The sequence below is a fragment of the Esox lucius genome, chromosome 12 (assembly GCF_011004845.1).
Source record: "Esox lucius isolate fEsoLuc1 chromosome 12, fEsoLuc1.pri, whole genome shotgun sequence".
NCBI classification, from domain to species: Eukaryota; Metazoa; Chordata; class Actinopteri; order Esociformes; family Esocidae; genus Esox; species Esox lucius.
The window spans coordinates 5720653-5743533 of NC_047580.1; the positions used below are offsets into that span (position 1 = coordinate 5720653).

Below are 22881 nucleotides of genomic sequence, written 5' to 3' on the forward strand. Positions count from 1 at the left end.
CACATATTTAGAGACAACAGCAAGAATATGTATCTCTTTTTTTGTTACTGCCAGTTATGCTGGTGAGTTAAAATCAACATCCTGCACTATTGTCTATATTGGCAAATATACAGTGCTCAAAAAAATTAAGGGAACATGTAATCATCACAGTATAACACAGAGTCAATTAAACATCAGGGATATCAATCTGTCCAGTTAGGAAGCATAAGTGATTCATATTCACCTGTTTTGGTAAAAATGAATGTGACAGCAGGTGCACAGGTGAGGCAACAGCAAGACAACCCCCAAAAAGACAATGGTTTTGCAGGTGGTGGCCACAGGCAATTGCTCTCTCCTTATGGTTCCTGACTGATTCTTCTTGTTTTGCATTTTGCTAGTGTCCATGTCACTATTGGTAGGATGAGGCAGTACCTGCAGCCCATTCAGGTTGCACAGATAGTCCAGCTCCTCCAGGATGGTACATCCATACATTGTTCGCAAAAAGGTTTGCTGTGTCTCCCAGTACAGTCTCAAGAGCATGGAGGAGATACTAGGAGACGGCTGTTACACGAGGAGAGCTGGACAGGACCGTAGAAGGGCATCAACCCAGCAGAAGAACGTATATCTTCTCCTTTGTGCGAGGAGGAACAGGAGGAGCACTGTTAGAGCCCTACAAAATGTGTAGGCAGTTCCTGGATGAGGAAGGCATTGATGCCAGTGACCTCATATTCTCCAGACCTGAATCCAATTGAGAACCTCTGGGATGTTATGTATCAGTGCATCCGCAGCTGCCAAGTAGCACCACAGACTTTCTAGAAGCTCATTGATGGCCTGATCCAGGTCTGGGAGGAGATCCCCCAGGACACCATCCGCCATCTCATCTTCTCATTTTCAGGAGTGCATACAGGCACGTGGGGGCCATACACACTACTGAGTCACATTATTTGTTGCCATGATGAAATTCACAGCTTGTGATTTCAATTGTTCACTTTGATTTACGGTGTGAGTTTGAATCCCGCCCTTAATCGGTTGGGGATTTTGGTTTCCATTGACCGTTATTACGTCATGTTGTTCTCAATGAATGACACAATGTACAGTAAAGATTATGATGTTTCATATATTCAGTTCATTGAGAACCGATGTGTGATTTAGGTATTCCCTTAATCTTTTTTGAGCAGTGTATATGTATAGATCACAGACAATATTTTTACAATATTATGTGAAGATATTTGCAGCTTATTGGTCATGTGCTAAATTAAGTTGGTTTGATGTTACAAACCATAAGGAAACAATATAATTATAATGTAAACCTTTATGGGCAGGTATATTCAAATCTGGCCCTCAAAACCTGTTCCACATTTTCACTGCAACCCCCTAATCATTATTTAAACCTGGTACACCAGATGGGTGCAATTAATGATGAGTTAGAACAGAAAACCAGCAGGCTCTGGCCCTCGTGGGGTAAGATTTGAATACCCCCTATTTATGGTGTAAGATGGGGCCCAACATCAAATTCCACTCAGGGCCCCCAAAAAGACTTGAACCCACCATGATCTGTGTCAGTTTTGGTTAAAGTCACAAATGATTCATTTCTTAAGTCAAGTCAATGTCAAATGCTACAACATTCCAGATGTAAATGTAATGGTGCACTAGACATGATTTTACTCACCATCATAGTGTCTTCATAGAAGCTTCTAGAAAGAAGAGGGATTCCAGCAGAGGTGTTTAATTATGTACTTTACAAAATTCTAAAAACAACCAAGTTTTCCAACCTTTTTTAGCACTCCCAGTCCCTGGCAAGCTGTTTCAAAACATTTGATTAAGCGGCGTTACACCTCAGAGTGTAACTATTGTAAGTTGAGACAACATCGGATTGGTGCAGCTGACTTTCCGTTGGTTTTGGTGTTACAATGCACCTTGTTTAAACATTCTAGATTTTTGGGGATTAAGGATACTCTTCTAGGCCATATAACTGTAAACAGACGGAAAGCATTGAAATCAGGAAGACCCTCACACTGTCAAAACATTCTAAATAAAATCTGACAGGCTGGTGGCATGCAGGCTTGTCACCATTCTGCTGCTGTCTTTCTGTCACCAATCCTACTGGCTTGTTATGACTCATGACTTATGCGCCTGCTTCTGCCACTAGGAAGATGAAACAATGACAAGAACACTTTCCCTGGAGAATATATAGAAACATGATATGGCCCACCATGCATTTTGTTTGTACATTTAGGCTAATTGGATGTATTAAAAAAATTTAGACATGTTACGACGAGGAATGTGGAATTATTTTTATTTATCACTGAAACTGTGGTCTGTTCATTTTTAAGGTTAAGTGATAATGTTTTGTAAAACATCTTGTACGGAGTTCAAGTCGGTCAGAAATGTTTCCCTAAATCAGCAGTTCACTCTGGTTTCTCTTCAGATCGCATAAATCTTAGGAGATAAGGCTTGAGTACTGTAAATTACCAGTTACTGACGAACCAAAACTATTCGCTGTTAAGGTTAGGCATAAAATACTGAATCATATTAAACAGTCTATGAATGCAAAATTCTGATACAAAAATAGAGGATTTTATTTATCCAAATGTTATCCTAATTGAAATTGATTAAATGGTTCCACAGCGATAAGATATTATTCAGATTTTGAAAGAATAAAGAAAAATGATACATGGAATAAGACTTAGCATGTCAATAGATAATTAATTACGCAATACTAGTCATGTAAGAATCTGTCATTAACTCTATGCCAACATCTCTTTGGCAAAAGCATGTTGTTTTGAATGGGAGCCAAGCTTTTAAATTTAAACAACAAATACACAGCACTCTGTTTTGGTAGTTATTAAAAAAACACAGACCTCTAAAAAACCTGACTACATGCGCTTTAACATTTCAATCTAAGGGGATTTGAAAAACTAGTATTTTAGCAGCATATAAAACCAAGGAACTACTACAATCAAAGTCTCCAAAAGATACATTCATTAGAATGCATAACACTTCCTGGTAGATACACAGTTTTTTTGCTTTTTGAAAAGTGGCTGAATACCTATTTTCAGGTTCACCTAGTTGATCACATTTAAAGGACACAAACATGTTAACTCTTTAATTGTCAACCACACTATGTGTCTTGCGTCACACGTCTCCTTCCAGCCTGGATTGCCTGGTCAGCTGAGCCGGTTCAACCGGGTGGAAAGGCTGCCGTATTAGGTTACACTCAGCACCCTTCCCATCGCTGAGCCTCACAGCCCTCAAACAGCTGACATAATCCCAAGATCAACCCCAGGCCCCTGAAGTTGGAAAATAATCAAGGGGCTAGATTGGTAGTGTAAGGTAAACACTCAAACTCTAAATAATGTGTGTTCAGGGTGGGTTTGGTGTGTGGCCACGGTCCTGGTGACGGTTTGTGACTCCAATCCAGTGGTGGTCACAATCGGATCAGGTTCAGATCTCCTGGAGCAGGTCGGCCGGGAAGAAGCCCAGCTTACGGCCAGTGCTGACCTTCAGGTAGCCATTCACCTCCTCTCCCTTCTTCACCACGATCTGTAACACGACACAAAGGATGCTGGAAGGTTCTATGCATCCACAGTGGTACAGTAATTGTTGAAAATGGCACACACACACACTCGGTCATTTACAATCAGTCCATCCTTCAATACTGTTCATGATCGTAAAGCTGAAATCAATTTCATTTGAAAAAACAAACAAAAGCACAAACACAGACAGCTGATCTGGGTCAAATTCTGCGCTTGCTTTAGCAGGCCCAGTACAAAAGATGCTTAAAGAGCAACTATTACGAGATGCTATTATTAGTATTATTATTATTAATGATACACAGTATTGACAATTGTCTGACATACAAAGAGACAGCGGTTTGTCACCTGGTCTTTCTTCAGTGTGATCTGTCCCATCTCCCGGTTTCCCACCACTGAGCGTGTCACCTTAAACACCCTCTCTCCCGTTTTTATCCTAATTATATAGTTGGTGGGGAGATAACCTGTCTTCTCCCCAATCTTCCCCTGAGAAGAAATACAGACCTTATTTATGGTGTTGACGAAAATGTATGAAGAGCCTATGAGTCATTTGAACCATCGCTAGTTTGGTTCGTTTCAAGAACACTTACCCTCCACCATTCCTCATTGGCATCATCAATTATAGTGATTCGATCACCAGGGCTGAAAACACATCGGGTTTGTGTATTCGGATCAAATGATATCACGTTTCGCATTACATCACAACTAAAATATGGGACGCAAACTCATATGAGATAAGGCAACATATGAGTAAACTCACTGGAAGTCAAGGTCGTCTTTCTCAATGGCCTTGAAGCGGTAGAGGGCCAGGTAGTAATGGGATTGATTTCCCATGTTTCCCATCTCCTTTTTTTTCTGGAACAAACATTCATCGTTGAACTGCTACACTGTTCATGTAGATATTTAAATGGTCATCGTGTGCATGTCAAGGGGTCTCTTACCTTGTCATCTGTTTTGTCAGCTTTGTCTCCCTTCTTATCACCCTCTGGCTTTCCTATAAGAACATCAAAAAGAGTTCTCAGTACAACTATGGCTACGCGGATATATACCCTGTCTTACACTTCTTTGATGTGTAGGCATTCAGTGTAATATGTTCAGTATTTTTTCTTACTGAGTGCTATTCTGTTTTTTGTTGTGTAGGTTGACATACATGATGTATATTGCGTAGCAAGTACATAACATTATAGTTCAGTTAGTTTACCATTAACTTGGATAGGCACCAATATCTTATCACGTGGCAGAGTTTGTTTACAAATCTTTGCTATTTTGTTACAAATAGAGCTCCAGAAAAAATTAAGAGACCTCTGCACCTTTTTCTTTCCTTTCCAAAAAAGTAGAAAAGGAAGGTTCCGCACACAAAATATTCCTTTTCAACTTTTTTGGAAAGGAAAGAAAAAGGTGCAGTGGTCTCTTAATTCTTTTCGGAGCTGTATATCAGTGGTTCCAAGAAGAGTGATATTTAGAGTGGAAATTGTGCCTCAATATCACAATTTAAGTTCCTATTATATTAACTGAAGTGACCCATTCAGGACTTGATGGTTGTGGCCAGACAAAAGCCACTCCACTTGGAGTCCCACCTAAAGGACTGTCAGTGGGCGGTCAGCTCTAGGAAGAGGGTTGGTGGTTCCATACTTCTTCCATTTAAGAGTGATGGAGCCATTGTGTTCTTGGACACCTTTAATGTTGCAGATACTTTGTGGTATCCTTTCCCATGTTTCCCACAAAGTGTTGAGAATAATCTACTATATGTAATGTATTTTGAATTGTTTAACACATTTGTATTATGTCCCTGTTGTGATGTCTTCACTATGTGAAAAATATAAAAAATTAAGAAATTCCCTTGAATAACCAGGTAGTGTGCCCAGCTGTGGAGCTGAAGGTCACAGGTTTGAGATGCTGTCTGCGAAACGCTACAACATACACTTACATAATGGATGTATGTCCGTGTGTGTTTGTTTAAATAGTCACATCATATGAAAGCAAGTACACATTAACCTTGTTACACTGCACATGAAACAAAACATTTTAGCATTCAATTATCACTCCCCTTTGCTCACAATATGGCTCATTCCTCTCGTCAAAAGAATTTATGGCTATATTTATAGTGTAGTATAGATTTTAAAAAGACATTTAATATGTACCTACTATATTTAATAGTTATGTTACGGTAAAATATACTGTTTATGTTATATTAGTGAATGGGTAAGTGTGTTCAAACTTATGACTGGTACTGTACATACTGTATATGTATATTATCACACACTATAACAGAATTTCTTAATTATTTTTCAATACCTTCGGTCTGTTCGTCTTCTTTGGGTTGTTGGGATTCCTCTTCCTCCATCATCATCATCATCATCTTGGAGAGGACATAGATGGTTAACATACACTTGATGTTCCCAGGTAATATTAGCATTTTTGTGACCTATGTTTCCAGTATGTGCCATGAACAGGTAAAACAGCACTCACGTTCTTTTTGTCTTCAGACCCCTTCTTGCGCTCCTTGTTCGCCATGACAACCCCAACCCGTAGCGTGTCAAACACGGGGTCATTGCGGTTGGAGTGGGCTGGATGGGAGGGAACACGGTCAAAAAGATGCTGTACACACACACAAACGTAGCACTCAGCTTGTTGAGGTGGACGGTGTTTCACCTGCATCTGACTGGTCACTGCTGTACAGAGGGGAGCTGTAGGCACGTCTGAAACCTGGGGGCTACAGGGGTGAGACGGCAACATCAGGGAGAATTGCTGTGCCACTGAAAAACACTTGCAACGTGAACTTGTTCACATCATTGAAATGGCATTATACAGATAATAACGTAAATGAGGAATTGTAAATGTCTCACAATTTTGCCAAAACACTTCTGGTACTCAACGTAAGACTGGCAAGCGTGGTGGATGTTGGTCTTGCAGTTTTTGCACCGTAAAGCAAACTTGTTGTTGACTGAATGGTAGAAGATGAAAAAAGCACGGTAAGAATCTAGTCAGTAGGATTACAGAGATTTAGAGACTGTTGAAGAATACAAGAGCCACTGTGGGCTGTGATAAACTTACGGACTATCATACGGGCACAGACGTCACAGAACTTGGGGGTCTTGCAGTAGTGGTCCTTGAACTTGTGGGGTTTGTCATTCACCAAGATAACAACGGGTTCAGGCTCTGGCTCCTTTTCTTCTACTTCCACCTCCTCCTCATAAATAAAGTATACCTGCAGAGAAAGTCTCCGTAAATAATGTTATAGGTACATAACTTTCATTCTTCCCCGCACATTAGTGACTACTGATATGAAGAGGAACAACATTTATAATGAAATCCAAAGTCATTCTGAAATCAACATTTACGAAGAGGTCATTTTCTGTAACATGGTAACCAGTGTTTTAGTTTGCCCCAGTAAAATATGTTTTAAATGATTAACAACAACTATTCTGTTTATTTTGGAGAGTTAGTGGTCAATAAAAAAGCTCTGGATTTTGACCACAGTGTCAGCTTACAACAGAATGGAAATAGAAGCCGAAATCCTTACACATATTAAGCTAATGAGGTTACTTTTGACTGTGGCAGTTGGTTGCTATTTTAAACTGTTTGGGGGATGGTGTTACCACCAGGGGCAGATTGAAGTACTACTCACAGTATTGTCTTCCTCTTTTACAATATTGTCAGGGGTCATGGGGTTATCATGGATATCCACAGAATGTTTATCTTCCAGTCTAATACAGACAAAAAGAGACCACCATTAAGCCACATCAAGCCACAAGGAAACCAAAAATATATTTTAGAGTGAACGTTACAGTAACAGTGTTATGTTGGCTTAGCTTAAATTGACCAAGTTTAACATTTAAACAAATACTTTTCCCGCTTTGTTTTATTTAGAACCAAGAACACAATTTTTAGCGTGCCATGATATGTACATTTACTGTATTCTGTGTATTATGTACATGGTTTACTCTTTACATCTAGTGCACCCTGTATATTTAGTGTTTTCTTTACATGGTATTTTCTGTAAATCTATTGTGTACTGTACACAGTTTATTGTGTCCATGGTGTATTCTGTACATCTAGGGAACTCTGTACATGGTGTATTTTGTACATAGTGAATTCTTATCATCTAGTGTATTATGTAAGTGGCGTATACTGTACATGGTGTATTCTGTACATGGTGTAATATGTACATGGTATATTCTGCACATGGTGTTATATATACTTGGTGTATTATGTGCATGGTGTATTCTGTACATGGTGTTATATATACTTGGTGTATTATGTGCATGGTGTATTATGTGCAGGGTGTATTATGTACATGGTGTATTCTGTACATGGTGTATTATGTAAAGTGGTGTAATATGTACGTGGTGTATTATGTAAAGTGGTGTATTATGTAAAGTGGTGTATTATGTACATGGTGTAATATGTACATGGTGTATTATGTGCATGGTGTATTATGTACACGGTGTATTATGTGCATGGTGTATTATGTAAAGTGGTGTATTCTGTACATGGTGTATTATGTGCATGGTCTATTATGTAAAGTGGTGTATTATGTAGATGGTGTATTTGGTTCATGATGTATTCTGTATATGGTGTATTCTGTACATGTTGTATTATGTGGATGGTGTATTCTGTACATGGTGTATTATGTACATGGTGTATTATGTAAAGTGGTGTATTATGTACATGGTGTATTATGTACATGGTGTATTTTGTACATGGAGTAATATGTACATGGTGTATTATGTTAATGGTGTATTATGTACATGGCATATTATGTACACTGTGTATTATGTGCATGGTGTATTATGTAAAGTGGTGTATTCTGTACATGGTGTATTATGTGAATGGTCTATTATGTAAAGTGGTGAATTATGTAGATGGTGTATTATGTGCATGGTGTATTCTGTTCATGGTGTATTCTGTATGTGGTGTATTCTGTACATGGTGTATGGAGTTGGGTAAGGCAGGTGCTGACTCACTGGTCATATTGGGCCATGGTGTAGTGTGTGTGAGCACTCTCTCGTCTTGAACTGCTACCTGGTTAACCTGAAACAAATCACAGTTCAGGAAACCGACACACTGCCTCTCAAAATTACCTTCAACATGAGAACCATTTGATTGGGACATATTCATACCAGTTCATGCAGCCATATAGTACACTCAAAAATACACCGATCCACTCTACTATTTTGGGGAAGTGTAACGACATCTCATCACGACATACATTTGGGTGCCTTGCCAGGTATGGCAATTTTTTTAATGAAGTTCAGCAATATACGACTTGTCTTAGTGAAAAGTCAGTCCCTCAATGAAATCTAAGGAACTTGCAATTTTTCCCAAAACTGACTGAACAAATAAACCTATTAAAAAAACTGAACGGATGGCACCTACTAACAACAGAAACATGCAATTTAATTGAAATTCAGACATACTTGGTCCTACTGGTTGCTGGTCCACTGAATAAAAAAATTAGATTAGCTGTCTAGCTGTCACCAGTTTTGATTCAAAGACGTTCTGTTCATGTGTAATGAGCAATCTGTCAAACCTGAGGCCTCCAAAACCCTTCCAGATTGTTACTTCCCTTTTGAAATATTCTTTATGCAGGTAATTTCCTCAGAGCAATCCAATGGTGAGCGGTTAGACCAGAGGAGTGGGAGTAAGTGACCGTTAGACAGGCGACAGGTTGAGTTTATGAGACAGCTGGGTAACTTTCAGGGCACTGATGACGGGGAGAAATCAGATACTCATTCCCATTCCTTTGCCAGGCAACCCCCCCACCCCCTGCACCCCCCATTTGCCTGTTAGCGTCATGTGCAAACAGACATCATCTGAATTGTTGTAGTTTCTCTCATTGGTGTCACTACCATCAATAATGACATCCTATAGGAAATACTTACGTAGAGGATTGTAATAAATATTGGCTTTGTTGCAGCCTAGGTGGTCCAATAGACTTGGTTGCTACTTCTGGTGCCCATGTACTGCTGCAGCATGGGTTTGAATGCAAGGTACTGCTTTTTCAGCCAAAACTACATGTCTTACCACTGTCTCTATCAAAATAAAGTGTATTATATACAGTATAATTGCTAGAGATTTCACAGTATTCAATTTACAGTTAACAAAAAAAAATATTCTAGATATTGTATTAATTTGAAAGCATTTTTATACATCATCCAATTATGGTAGTTTAAAAATAATATTTTCCCCTGATAATATTGTGCCGAAAACCCAATTTATATATTTTTGGTAAGTTGATTCTGACATGCAGGCCACAAATAGTGAAATCTAAGATCAATAGTGAAATCTAAAATCAACTCCAATTAAATAATTAACTAAAGCATTGGGATTAATGATTGTTCTATTAAGTCAAGAACCATGTGACAATAGATGTAAGTACACAAAATTATACAGTGAATTTATGAAGTGCTAAAAGGGTGTGATTGGCAAATAAGTTTCTTTAATACTGAGAATTCTCCAGGTCCTTGCATATCTTTGGAATCGGTGGATTTGAAATCTGTAACACAAGTGATTGTCAACTGATGGACATAGTACATCATACTATATTTGTTTTTATTAATATACAGTGCCAATACATTACACATTGTCTTCACTTTATAGTATTCAAATTGATAATATATTTATATATATATAAATGCCCAAAACATGCCACTAAAGTGTTTTACATTGCATCTGTTTCAAGGCAGTAGATACAACTTAAATTCAAGAATAACAATCTCACATAACATCCTGAATTGTCGCGCTTTGACTGCGCTCCCACTACAAAGGTCCGGTTGCATTGTGGGTACAATAGTCCCTCGCCTACCCAGTGCGCATGCTCCGTAGAAAACTCCATTATTTTTTTGCACGGAATCTGCAAGAAAAAATTGCTAGTAACTGTGAAATTAGGGATCAAAAGGTTTTTGGGGATACGATATTTTTTTTGCTAAACATACACCGACTTGACCAAACAGTGTCTGGAGATAACAACGGAATAATTTGTTTACACGATCGGACATCCTTGGGTTTGGGACACTCCAGAATCAAGTAAATTTCTGTCAATGCTAGCTTTCCAGCTAACGTTAGCTTAGCCCGTGATCTTAGACGCAGTAAAATGAAGCATTATTGCCCTTTGTTTTTAACCGGACGGGCAGATGTAGCTAGTAGACAGACAGACAGTTGATTTGTGGCGCAAATGCTTTGCATTAAATAATGTATCACCATATTGGCTGTCTAGACAAGGTTAACGTACAAAACATTCAAAACAATTTAGCATTAGCAAGCCAACTACTATAGCTAACTGTCCAGGTTCTCCCGCGAGCTTACTGGAGAAGACTCCAAAAACTTCGCGAGCTTGTTTGAGAACAGAACGGCTGAATACATTTTGTACAACAGCTCGTTAGTTGGCTAGGATTCATGAAAGTCATTAATATAAACAATCCTTACAAGTTTTCTCCTGATTAAAATGTTACTATTTTGCACGGTGGGTCTGTCAAGCTGTCACGACTCATCTGCCAGCAACATTAGCTTACGTTTTCTGTCTAGCAAATGTTATTAGGATAAAGCCAGCTAACGTTAGCCAGCTAAATGACCTATGATGTGAATTTGATTATCTACTTTTTTCTGTATTTTATTGTCAAGAATAGTGTGCATGTTGCTATGTACCAATTATTTAGTTACAAATCATGTTTATTCTCATTTCAACACCTAGAAGCACACAACATCATGTACCTAGGCAAGTTAGCTGTCTATTTGATAATAATAAACTAAATTGAACTACCATTAGGCCGATCCTATATGTGGTTTTTGTGTGGGTTATTGTAGCGAACAGAATTGAGAAATCCAATTCAGCATTCACTAGTCGTTTTAGTTTTAAATGACTACGTCTATCTCAATATTCATTTGCATACAGACTGTGGCCCAGGAGTCAGCTGCCAAGTTTTGGAGGAGGTAACCTCTGAAACACACAAGACATAGTCAGATCTCTGAGAGTTCTGCAAGGCATCGTTGGAGGGTGTTTGGCAAAGTCTCTGTGCTTTTCCCGTGACACCATGGCCTTCAGACTGTGGAAACCATAGCCAATACTATCTTTGGCTTTTCAAAGATGACAAGGTACACTGGGGATCATTATATCCCACCTCATACTTCGGGCATGCTCTTTGTTTAATACTTCTACACGTTGGAACTGTGGTGGTTTTGTGTGTTCAGTCGGGAAAAAATGACCTTAGTAACTCATTATCGCAGTTCTTTGTACTACATTGGTTCCTGCTTCTTTTATTCCAAAGGTGCTGCAAGGCGGTTTTTACAAAATGATGGGAGGCAGTGAGAGTGGCAGTGGAGACAAGGATGGAGTCCACACTGTAACAGTACATGTCCCCATTGGCTGGCAGAGGAGAGTGGAGGATGGGCTTGTGGCGTATATCAGGTAAACAACAGAAGTAACTGGTATCATAAATGTACACCTACCTAAAATGTGATAATCTGACAGCCTTGATATATCAGACTATATACCACAGGCATGACATCACATCCCTTTTTACTGCGTTGATTGCCATGGTTAAGTGTTTATAATAGCATTATGACATCTCAGGGGTTTGTGCTATATGGCCAGTATATCACAGCTAAGCACAATGTCTGGCCACTCCACGTTGCTTCGTGCCTGAGAAATGCGCTTAGCTGTGGTATATTGGCCATATACCTCCCTTCCTCATGCCTTATGTCTTAGTTATATTGCTTGTAATATGTTATTACATGTTTATTCAGACTCTGGGTGTGTGTTGTTTTAATTTCCCCAAAAAAAGGGCAGGAGCAGGAAATTATAAGTACATACTTGATTTCATTGATTACTCACATCCTGCATCACTGTCCACTTCCTCAGTCCAAGTGGTACAGTCCTGTCTTCACTGGAGGAGGTAAAGTCATATCTGTTGACCGATGGCACTTGCAAGTGTGGCCTTGAGTGTCCGCTGGTCATCCACAAGGTAATGTAGACCTAACTCTGCTCTCTCAGACTCCATCTTGCTTTATTAACGTCACATCTGGTTTTCCCACGGTTGGTTAAAGGAGTGTCCCTACGCTGTCTCTGCAGGTGTTCAACTTTAGTGTGGGGATCAAAGTTCAGCAGCACAGCCAGCCCGCAGGGAAGTGCGAGCAGGATATGACAAAGCTCTGTAATCATCGGAGGAAAGTGGTTGCCATGGCAGCGCTGTGTCGAAGTATGCAGGCGTCACAAATGCCCTATGTTGCCCGTCACCCAGGTAAATAAGTTAGGGCTCTGATAATCATGGGGTAACAGTTCGGGTAACAGTTGTAATGCAAACAGACATGTCATCATCATAGTTGTTTACAATGAGCTTGAAGAGCATCATCACACTGCATACTTGATAATGAGCTACAACATAAATAATGACTGTAACACAGCTTTGGTCACATACTTAAAATGAATGGTTCTGATCACTTCTGAACTCTTGGAAAACAAGTTTATTCTCCCCATCAGGCATTTCTGCCTCCTACATTGAATTAATAACCATTGTGATCATTTAAATGTATTTTTATTGTCTGTAATTTATGCTCACAAATGTGATTATTATGCCAGCCCTACCTATATTTATTTTACATATATTTATCTTTTTTTATAGATGTCACCAGTGGAAGTTTGGAGCACAAAAACCCTCAGAGGATGAGAGTGGACAGGGATGAAGAACGTGTCACTTACCCCTCTAAACATCCTCTAGTCCCGTCCAGGCCCAACAGTATTGTCACCCCTAACCCTTGTGCCAGTCCTAAAAACTCCTCCCAACTTGTGTATTCCTACAATGGTTCCTCACCCCTGTCACACGCTGTCACTAACTCTCCTCACTCTCCCGAGGTTCTGAGGAGACTGCCCCCACCCCTCCACCTCCCCGCCACCGCCTCACAATTCACCGGCTATGGGACGCCTCAGAGGTCACCGCGCACCCCAACGCCTCACAACCTCAGTCACGGCCTGAGAACACCCCACACTCCGGAAGGGCCCCGATCTCCCCATTTGGGGCCCCTCTCTCCTCCTCCCCCATCCTCCTCTCCCGTGACCATGGGACGGGGAGGGCATCCGCACAGCGTCGTCGGCTCGCCCCTCTCCCCCTCGTGTTCCCCGTCTCCCTCTGTCAGCATGTCCTGCCCGTCTCCGCGGCAGCGCTCGCGCCACCCGTCCGCGTCCTCCTCGTTCTCTGAGCCGGGTTTGGGAGGGGCGGTGCTGGCTGGCTACCCGCCTAGGAGGATCTCCTCCTCACCGCACTCCCCTCTACCCGGGGGGTCCCCTAACCTCCACTTCCCCAAATACAAGCTCGAGGATATCTTAGAGCAGTTTAGGAACTCAGGCAGCAGTAGCACTAACAACCACATCCTTCACCCAAACTCACTTTGCAACCAAAGCCATCCTCAGATCCTGTCTCTAGCGCTCGAAAAGAGCGGGAAGCCGACGAAGGCACTCGGTTCCGGCTCAGGCACAGCTGTCACTGCTGGCCCTTCCGGGATGCCCCTCGGACAGTTCTTGAATCACAAGAAGCAACCGCACCCGGCGTCGTTCCCGGCCAGCAGCCTCCTCTCGGCCGCGGCCAAAGCCCAGCTGGCCAGCCAGATGACCCACAGCCAGAGCCCCTCCCTGGAGGTCTCCCAGGAGTCTCAGCAGTCGAAGGTAACAAACAGCACTTTATACAACAACAGCCATCCCTCCATCGCTAGGCCCCCACCTGCAGCGTCCCTCCTGCTTCCGCAGCCCTGCGCCTCCCCCTCCCAGCCCTGCGCCTCCCCCTCTCAGCCCTGCACCTCCAGTCCGCTGCACCTCTCCTCCGCGGACCGGACGTCCCACCGGAAGCGTCAGCGGCGTTCGCCCACGGTACTTAGCATGCTGAAGGACTCCCAAATGAGCGGTCCCAGAACCCCCGGCGACGCGCTGAACCTCTCGGCCTTGCACTCGCAACCCTCCTCTACCTCAGCCTCGCCCCGCCCCGTCACGCCAGAGAGTCACCTCCAGACTCTGAGGATCTCGGTCCGAAACCCCGGCGCGCTCTCGGGTTCCCAGAAGCTCCTCGACGGCGCCCTGGATTTCACTACAATTGCGGCAGGTCAACCGGATCCCCCGACACAGCCCCTTTCAGCTCTGCTTCACCTGCTCAGTGTGCAGAACGCTCAGGCCGCCGCAGCCCAGCCCGGTTCCGGGCATGGAGGAGGAGTTACAAGGCACAGCCCGCGGCAGTCTCCCTCTCCCTCCCATTTGAACGTGAGACCCGCACGTTCCCCCTCTCAACCGTGCAACCCACTCTCTCCCTCGCAGTCCCAGGCCCGGCGAAGTAGCGGCGGCGCACCGTCTCCGTCGGCACCGCATACCCAGGCCAGTCCAGCGCCAAGATGGTCCCCTTCCATCGCCCAGTCCTCCCCGCGACTCGGTAGCCCCTCGCCCACCCAGCACCCATCCGATAGGCTGCGGCAGGCCCAAAACCATCACGCGGATGCAGCCGCCACCATTGTTCGGTCTCCCCCGCCTGACGCCGGCGCGTCAGCAGAGATTTCAACACTAAGCCCGGGCCTCGGTCCGGCTCATCCTCCCAGCAATGCTCCCTCCTCCGGTCACGGCTACAGCAGCACAACCACCTCCCCAAGACCCCTGGATCTCAGCAACCATGTGTTGGCCCTGCTGGCGGCCTCCTCCAACGCGCATCCCGGGGAGTGTGGCCCAGACAGAACTGCCGGCAGCAACGTGCCCGGTAAGGATATGTTTTTAGAGTCAATTCCATCACAGGTTGGAGGGTGTATTGATCCTTCGTTAGACTCATGTGTTAGTGTTTGAACGCGGTTTCAGAAACGACCCCCTCCCTCGACCCTAACTTCGGCCCTCTCGTCCTTCTACAGCGGAGTCTCGGAGTGTGGACCAACAAGGCCCCGCACCGACCAAACCCTCAGGAGGCTGCAGCCCCGGTCCCGGCCCCTGCCAGCCCCCCGCGCCGGGGGATGCCTCTGGGTCGTCCCCCTTGGCCGAAGCCTTCCCCTTCATGAGCCAGGAGCAGCTTCTCCAGCTCCTCTCGGCCACGGCCGGCCTGCCCTCCCTCCTGGACTCCACCGTGCTGGGCTCTCTGCCCATGGGCCTGTGGATGGGCGGTCAGCAGGGTCACCTCCCCCCCTCCAACACCCCTCAGCCACACCACCAACTGCCCGAACAGCAGCAGCAGCTGTCGGAACATCAACAGAACCTGCTGTTACCGCACGAAGAACACCAGGAGAAACAGCACCACCACCACCAGCAGCAGAACGCCCACATGAACCACAGCTTTCCCTTCAGCTTGCTGCCCTCGCTAGTCGGAGGTCAGGGAGAGCTGCCTCTGAATCTCCTGGGCCTGTTAAACCCGCTGCCACCCCCCTCTGCCACCCCTACGCCCGGCCAGGAGGCTGATCTGGGGATGGGGGAGAAAATGGGCCTGCAGGCTCTCCTCATGGCCTCTCTGCTACTGGGCCAACAGCAGGCGGCCATGTTGCCCCTGTCCGGTCTGGGCCAGCTGAGCCTGGACCTCCCGCTGCACCAGCAGCACATCCCGGCCCTGCTTGAGGGTTTGTCCCTGGACAAAAGCTCCGGGCTGCCGGATCCGTCATCCTTCCCCCTCCCCGGGCTCCTCGAGGCCCTACAGGGCCTGCTTCCCCCGACCGAAGGGCCCCTCCAGGCCCTGCAGTCGCTCCTGCTCCCCTCCCCACTGCCTCCCCCGGCCTTCCTCTCCCTCAGCCCTGCCCTGCTAACCGCGGCCCTGGGCTCTAACGACCTCCCGCCCGCTCAGCTCCACCCAACCCAGCAACCCCAACAGCCCCCGTCTCAGGTAGGCTCCGCCCTGTAATGCGGGAGGAGTTGGCGCCGGATTTGTGTTAGGGATGTCAGTTTGACGTTTGGCTCCTATCTTCATCCAGGTCTCTGCTTCAGACCCTGACGGTGGGGTCGATACACTCATCCCTCTGTCTGTCCAGGGGAAGTACAACCCTGTCCTCCACCAGTTACTCCCCACTCTTCTCAACCCAGGGCTTCTAGGTTAGTCACAGAACCATTCATTTCCGTATGCTTAATCTGTGTAGAAATATATACTCTCACTAGTGAATTATTTACAGTGTCAAATACGGATATGAGTTGATTATTGAATGCGATAAAGTTACTGAAACGCAGATATTCTGGTGTCACGCAGTGCGGAATGCTGAGCGCTCCGTTGGCTGGTTCAGGCTGTCAGGACTCATGGGCAGGTTGTTTGTTGAGCTTCCTGGTACGATTGGATTGTAATAAGCAGCGCTTTCTGTCCTCGTTTTCCATGAGAAGTGCTCAAACAATCATCTGATGGCCAGCAATTTCTGTACGATAGTTATTACTAGCCTTTAAGCTAGTTGTATCAGGAATATGCATTTGAGATCTGTGAGAATGTTAATTATTTTCTTACTCACAAACATGGAGTTGAAACCAGTCTGTTACCCCTCAACAGCCCAGACAACTACACATTCTTGTGATTTCCAGGTCTTCACTTGCCTTAGGGTTCAATATTCTGTCTAAATAATAACACAAACAATACATAGTTAGTCAGCTATATCTTACTTTGCCATGATATGGTTTATTTGTCATATGTTGTTAAATGGGTTGAACAAGCATCTAGTTAATAAATTCTAGTGTTACTAATCCCAGACATTTTCTGACCGGATCTTCTAATAAGATACAGCATCTACTCTTCCATTTGTTGTTTTAAGTGTTTTGGGGTTACATGTTGAAGACACGTTTTGCCCCTCAAAAGTGAAACAGCCAAGGGTGGAACAGGGCAACTATAAGTACCCGGAAGCCATGCATTATTTCTTTGCATGTTCTGTTAAAATGTCATGTGAATTTACTGTTTGAACTGTTTGGATTGTTTCTAAAACTACAAACAGTGAGAATGAAGGAATGTTGGCACTGATAAGAGCTCTGGGTGCATAGCAAATGTATAGAAATTCTTAACACACTCCCAGGTTTTTCTAATTAAAGGGTATCAACTTTGTCAAACGGATATGATAGTGGATATGATTTTGCTGAGGTCAGCACACCGCTAGGAGCCAAAATGACAGGTCAATGTTTTAATGCTGAGTCATGCATCTCCATAGGCGACCTGTCTGCTATGACCAGCCTCCACAGTCTGCTGGGTTTAGGGGCAGGCCCTCTCCTCTTGCCCCCCGTACAGGCCTCTGCCCTGGGCATGGCTCTCCTCCAGGACCCTGATGGGGCCATCAACCTCCTCAACAACCTCCAGGTATTTGCTGTATCCCACATCTAACAGTCCTTTGTTGGCCATTTCTGTGTTGGACGTTGATATCCTCAAAAGTTCCTCTTCCTCCTTCAGCTCAACATGGCACCACCCACAGAGGGAGAAAAGTCAGTCTCTTTACAGGAAACAGACAGCTCCGCTCCTCAGGAGGACATTCCAGCCAATCGGCATACCCCAGAGGCTGGGCTGGCGCCCAGCCCCGCCCCAGCATCCCAGCGAGGAGAGGGCTCTGTGGGGAGCATCCTGGACCCCTACGCCTCCTTCATGGACACCATCTACACCTCCTTCCTCCAGGTCAGTGCTAAAGAACAGGAAGCGGCTCAGTCCGGGGCCGACGCCCTCTGTGCCTTACCCCCGTCCTATCCCGAAGAACCCCCGGCGCCCTCCACTCCCCTTCCACAGGCCAGCGCCCCGCTCTCCTTGAGCCCCCGCCGGGCGTGCTCCCTGAGGAACTCCGACCTGTCCCGACTCAGCATGGAGGCCGCCCACTCCCCGGCTCAGGGCACCCCGAAACCCAGCGACGACGGCTCAGCCACGCCCCCGCAGATCAAGCCAGGCGTCCCTGAGGCTCGCACCAACCCCCCCCAGCCTCCAGTCTACTTGGAGGAAGCTAAGACCGACTCCTACAGCCAGGCGGTGTCGGACAGGCAGGGTGAAGGACCCCAGGCAGGGGAGTACCCGAGCCCCAGAGACGAGGCCGTGGGCCTGCAGCAGACAGAGCAGGTCAGGCCGGGCCGTAACCACGCCTTCTCCTTCTATCGCCACTTCGCCCATATTTTCACATCACGTTACCCCTCAAACTTTCTTCACCGGTAATTTGTGCCTGATTGACTCTGATGCTCTTTTTCCTTCCAGAACCAAACTGCACAAACGGGCGGAGCCAGGAGAGGCAGGAAGAGGAAACAAACGTGAGCTCATTTTGATTCTGTACTTTTTACAGCTGTGGGCCCCCAACTTCTTGACGGCACCTACAACATTGGCACTTTTCCTTTCAAAGTCTCTGTACAAGTGTTTATGTGGGTTACGGAAATCACCTTCTTTGTGTGCCTCAGGCTACAGAATGTGCTGGAGGATTTCAGAGATCTGGATGCTTCAGTTCTAGAGGAACCTAATCCCACGGTAAAAAAACAAGACCGCCAACCCTTATTAACCTTGTCGCACCTTCTCGGTCCATGTCTTATCTACATACTTTGCAATAATGGCTTGGCATGTATGTAGCCGCTGACAGTGCAGGTTGTCTCCTGTGTATTTCCCTTCCAGACTGTAATGTCAATGTTGTCCTGTAGGTGGTGCTGCTGAAGCCTGAGCGGTCGGTCCGGGGAAGGAGGCGACGTGGGGCCAGGTCCCAGAGACAGTGACTGGAGCTGGGTCGCCCAACCGTTTCAGGGACTCATCTTCCCTTTCAACCCCCCATCACTGCTTTGTATTGTCCCGGCTCCTCCACTGTCTTATTCAACTGCACTAATATATCGTCACGCCAACCTCTTACCTTTTGAATGAGAGGGATCTAGTCGAGAGAAGAAAAATAAGAAAATGAAAAAAAAAGAATTCAGTGGATGCTTTCCCTTAGGTCCTCTCTTAAGTCTGTGGTTGCTTGACAATGTGATTGATTGAGACCTGTTATGATGTACACCACTGTTCAACAGTTTGTCACTTAGAAATGTCCTTGTTCTCCATGAAAACATAGATGAAATTAGTTTGAATAGGAAATATAGCAAAATGAATAGGAAATGGTGTAGAAATAAGGATTTTTATTGGAAATAATTGTATCCTTAACTTTGCTTTTGTTAAAGAATCCTCCATTTGCCGCAGTTACAGCCTTGCAGAACTTATGCCATTCTACATGTCAGTTTGTTGAGGTAATCTGGTAAAAAAGGTTTTCACCCCATGCTTCCTGGAGCACCTCCCACAAGTTGGATTGGCTTCATGGGCACTTCTTTTATGGTCACGCTGATCCCACAACACCTCAGTAGGGTTGAGATCCGGCTGGCCACTCCATTATAGACAGAATACCAGCTGACTACTTCTTCCCTACATAGTTCTTGCATAGTTTGGAGTTGTGCTCTGGGTCATTGTCCTGTTGTAGGAAGAAATTGTCTCCAATCAAGCATCATCCCGACGGTGTGGCATGACGTTGCAAAATGGAGTGATAGTCTTCCTTCTTCAAGATCCCTTTTACCCTGTATAAATCTCCCACGTTACCACCACCAAAGCACCCCCAGACCATCACATTGCCTCCACTATGCTTGACAGATGGCGTCAAGCACTCCTCCAGCATTTGGTCTGCGTCTGACAAATGTTATTTTATGTGATCTGAACACCTCAAATTTAGATTGGACTGTCCATAACACTTTTTTTTCCAAATCTTCCTCTGTCCAGCGACTGAGTTGTTTTGCCCATTTTAATCTCTTCTTTTTATTGGGCAGTCTAAAATAAGACTTTTTCTTTGCAACTCTGCATAAAAGGCCAGCAACCCAGAGTCGTGTCACTTTTGACGTTGAGACTGGTGTTTTGTGGGTACTATTTCATGAGCTGCCAGTTGAGGACCTGTGAGGCATCTGTTTCTCAAAGTAGACACTCTAATGTATTTGTCCTTTTGCTCATTTTTGCGCTGGGGTCTCTGTGAAGGGTGTAGTACACAATGTTGTACAAGATCTGTTTCTTGGCAATTGCTCGCATGAAATAGCCTTCATTTCTCAGTATAATTCTAGACTGATGAGTTTCAGAATAACGTTCTTTGTTTCTGGCCATTTTGACCCTGTAACAGAACCCACAATTGCTGATGCTCCAGATACTGAACTAGTCTAAAGAAGGCCAGTTGTATTTAATCAGCTTCTTTAATCAGCACAGTTTTCAGCTGTGCTAACGTAATTGCAAAAGGGTTTTCTAATGATCACATAGCCTTTTAAAATGATGTACTTGGATTAGCAAACACTAACACTAAAACACAGCTGCCGTTGGAACACTGGGCTGATGGTTGCTGATAATGGGTCTCTACACAATCCGTTAAAAATCAGCCGTTTTCAAATACAAGTCATTTACAACATTAACAATTTCAACACACTTTTTCTGATCAGTTTGATGTTACTTTAATGGACAAAAGAAATAGCTTTTCTTTTCAAAACAAGGACATTTTTAAGTGACCCCAAACCTTTGAACAGTAGTGTGAGTGTTAGAATTGTCTACAAAAAAACTGTACTGTTTCTCAGTGTGTTAACTGTGAGTCAGAATAAGACTGTCTACTTGAATGATCTACGTTTGCTGTCAGGTTGAGGTTGTATGACATCTGTGTGTGTGTGATTTGTGTTAGAGATGCTTGAGGCTGGTTAACAGAGAGCCTGAAACTAGAATCCTTAAGAGGATATCAAGGCTTCATTTTAATTGGTCTCTTGACTAATTAGGTCATTTTCAGAGCTGATCTGATTGGTTTCTTGACCGATTGTTGAAATGTGCTGCCAATGTAAATGCAGCATAAATAAATGGGTCCCTGGACATGTGGGGCGATGTGTACCAACTCCTCCAGCTCCCTGCAGAGCCCTGTCACTGTGCCAGCCTGGTAGTCATACAGCATGTGAACCCAGAGAGACCACTTATCTGTGCCAGGTGTGCCACGTTTGGGGGGGTAGCCAAAACATTTTTGTGTTGTAGTTCTCTGGAAAAGAATTACGTGAAAAATATAGAACACCAAATGGTTAATTGCAAAACACAGAAATGGTCAATTGCAATTCACTCAGTTTTATTTTGATAGGTCAAAATAAAAACCAATGAATTGGGCTACCTGTGTAGACGGACACTATTAGCCGACAGATTGCAAGGCAAAGGCTTAAGTAATCATTTGCCATCGGGAGCGGTGTGTCATTAGGCAGAATTAATAAGTTAACACGCTAACTCTTCTTCCTAAATAGTCTGAAGGACAATTTAAGATCATAAAGATGGATGTGAAAAGGGCATGTCTCGACAGCCCTAACGTCCCGCATTCACGGTCAGCTTTTTAAAGAACCAGCTTCGTCAGGCAGTCATGTTTAGCGATACCTGCGTTAGTATGTTCTTGGTGTGGAATTTAGTGAACAATGCACATTTCAAGTAGGTCCTTTCACAGGGAAACAGCTGAGGAAGTTGTGTGTTGATATGTGTGAGTTTTTTTTTGGGTGAGATAGTTGTACTTTCTCTCCTTGTCCTTCAGATCGCTGTGCTCTGTACACTATAAGCCAGACCAGTCCTACTGGCATCTTTTACTGTATTTAAATCAAAAGAAAAGAAGCAGATTATGCAATTTCTACACTTAGAGATTTGTAAATATGTACAGTTAATGTGTTTTATTTTGATTTTATATTGTTAGAGACAAAACAATGAATTGTGAATTTTTGGGGAATTGTAATTAAGTATTTTCTCATTCTACCCTTGCTTTCAATACTTATGTTAAAAAAAGATTAAATTGTGTACTGTAGCTTTCTTTTTATATGGGGGTCTTTTTTATTTAATATTAAACTATTTACAGAAAATGGGCCTCCTTGTTTGTTAATGTTGGCAGCCTGAATGGTTTTTAGACACTAGCTACCCTCTTATTTGCAAAATCATGGTGGTTGGATCAGTCTGTTTTAAAGGGAAGGCACCCCAACTCAGGTTGTGATCAATAAATGCTTTTCTTTCTGTGATGAGGCTTACATTTCAAGAAGAAGGCCTTCTTAGTGGAGAGAAGTGATACATATTACAGGGCTTCAGTACATAGCCTACAAGTGAAAAAAAAAAACTAAATGAAAAAACATGAACATTACAATTTACTTGAAGGGGGAGTTTACTCAATTTTACATTTTTTTTTTTTTACTTTCTGTGCTTAATTTATCCAAACTGAATATATTGGTCAGTTACATTCATATTATGGCCCCTGTAATGTGTGACAGTGCAATGTGAAAATGTGTATTAGCGTGTTATAAAGTCATTCAAAACACTCAGAACCATCTTCCATTACAATGTTACTCTAGCTAATGTCTTTGCATTTGTTATCATAAATCCATTAAACAATTTGATTTACAACAATAAAAACGATGCAAATAGGGATTCATTGGATGATGGAATAAGTAAAACAAATTATA

General features: G+C 43.9%; 2 protein-coding genes across 3 annotated transcripts; one reads left to right on the forward strand and one right to left on the reverse strand.

The window, feature by feature from the left end:
• Positions 1-2259: 2259 nt before the first annotated feature.
• On the reverse strand, positions 2260-9174 carry stac3 (SH3 and cysteine rich domain 3). Its single transcript, XM_010897712.3, has 13 exons — positions 8933-9174; positions 8480-8546; positions 7141-7219; positions 6567-6720; positions 6359-6456; positions 6165-6225; positions 5982-6079; positions 5808-5871; positions 4454-4506; positions 4273-4367; positions 4103-4154; positions 3861-3998; positions 2260-3522 (listed from the first exon to the last, which is right to left on the reverse strand). Exons 2-13 carry the CDS (start codon positions 8494-8496, stop codon positions 3424-3426), a joined length of 1008 nt encoding a protein of 335 aa, XP_010896014.1. The 5' UTR covers positions 8497-8546; positions 8933-9174; the 3' UTR covers positions 2260-3423.
• A 1160-nt stretch (positions 9175-10334) lies between these two features.
• mbd6 (methyl-CpG binding domain protein 6) lies at positions 10335-19996 on the forward strand. Of its 2 annotated transcripts, XM_010897711.3 has the most exons (14): positions 10335-10541; positions 11407-11606; positions 11780-11919; positions 12373-12475; positions 12583-12751; positions 13133-14169; positions 14809-15238; positions 15384-16336; positions 16425-16542; positions 17628-17773; positions 17864-18511; positions 18644-18696; positions 18841-18907; positions 19075-19996. In XM_010897711.3, exons 3-14 carry the CDS (start codon positions 11804-11806, stop codon positions 19144-19146), a joined length of 3912 nt encoding a protein of 1303 aa, XP_010896013.2. In that variant the 5' UTR covers positions 10335-10541; positions 11407-11606; positions 11780-11803; the 3' UTR covers positions 19147-19996. The 2 variants fall into 2 exon arrangements, with proteins under 2 accessions (XP_010896013.2, XP_010896011.2); XM_010897709.3 differs by having other exon boundaries at positions 13133-15238.
• The last annotated feature ends 2885 nt before the right edge of the window (positions 19997-22881 follow it).

What these genes read in the sequence shown, in the direction of transcription:
- stac3 (XM_010897712.3), bottom strand. An exon ending in CAGTGACCAGTCAGATGCAG is followed by an intron (nt 6,080 to 6,164) that starts GTGAAACACCGT and finishes CCTCCCATCCAG; the next exon opens with CCCACTCCAACCGCAATGAC. An exon ending in CTGACAAAACAGATGACAAG is followed by an intron (nt 4,368 to 4,453) that starts GTAAGAGACCCC and finishes TGTTTGTTCCAG; the next exon opens with AAAAAAAAGGAGATGGGAAA.
- mbd6 (XM_010897709.3), top strand. Translation starts at nt 11,804, where the DNA reads ATGATGGGAGGCAGTGAGAGTGGCAGTGGAGACAAGGATGGAGTCCAC. An exon ending in TCTCAACCCAGGGCTTCTAG is followed by an intron (nt 16,543 to 17,627) that starts GTTAGTCACAGA and finishes GCATCTCCATAG; the next exon opens with GCGACCTGTCTGCTATGACC. An exon ending in GCCTGCAGCAGACAGAGCAG is followed by an intron (nt 18,512 to 18,643) that starts GTCAGGCCGGGC and finishes TTTTCCTTCCAG; the next exon opens with AACCAAACTGCACAAACGGG.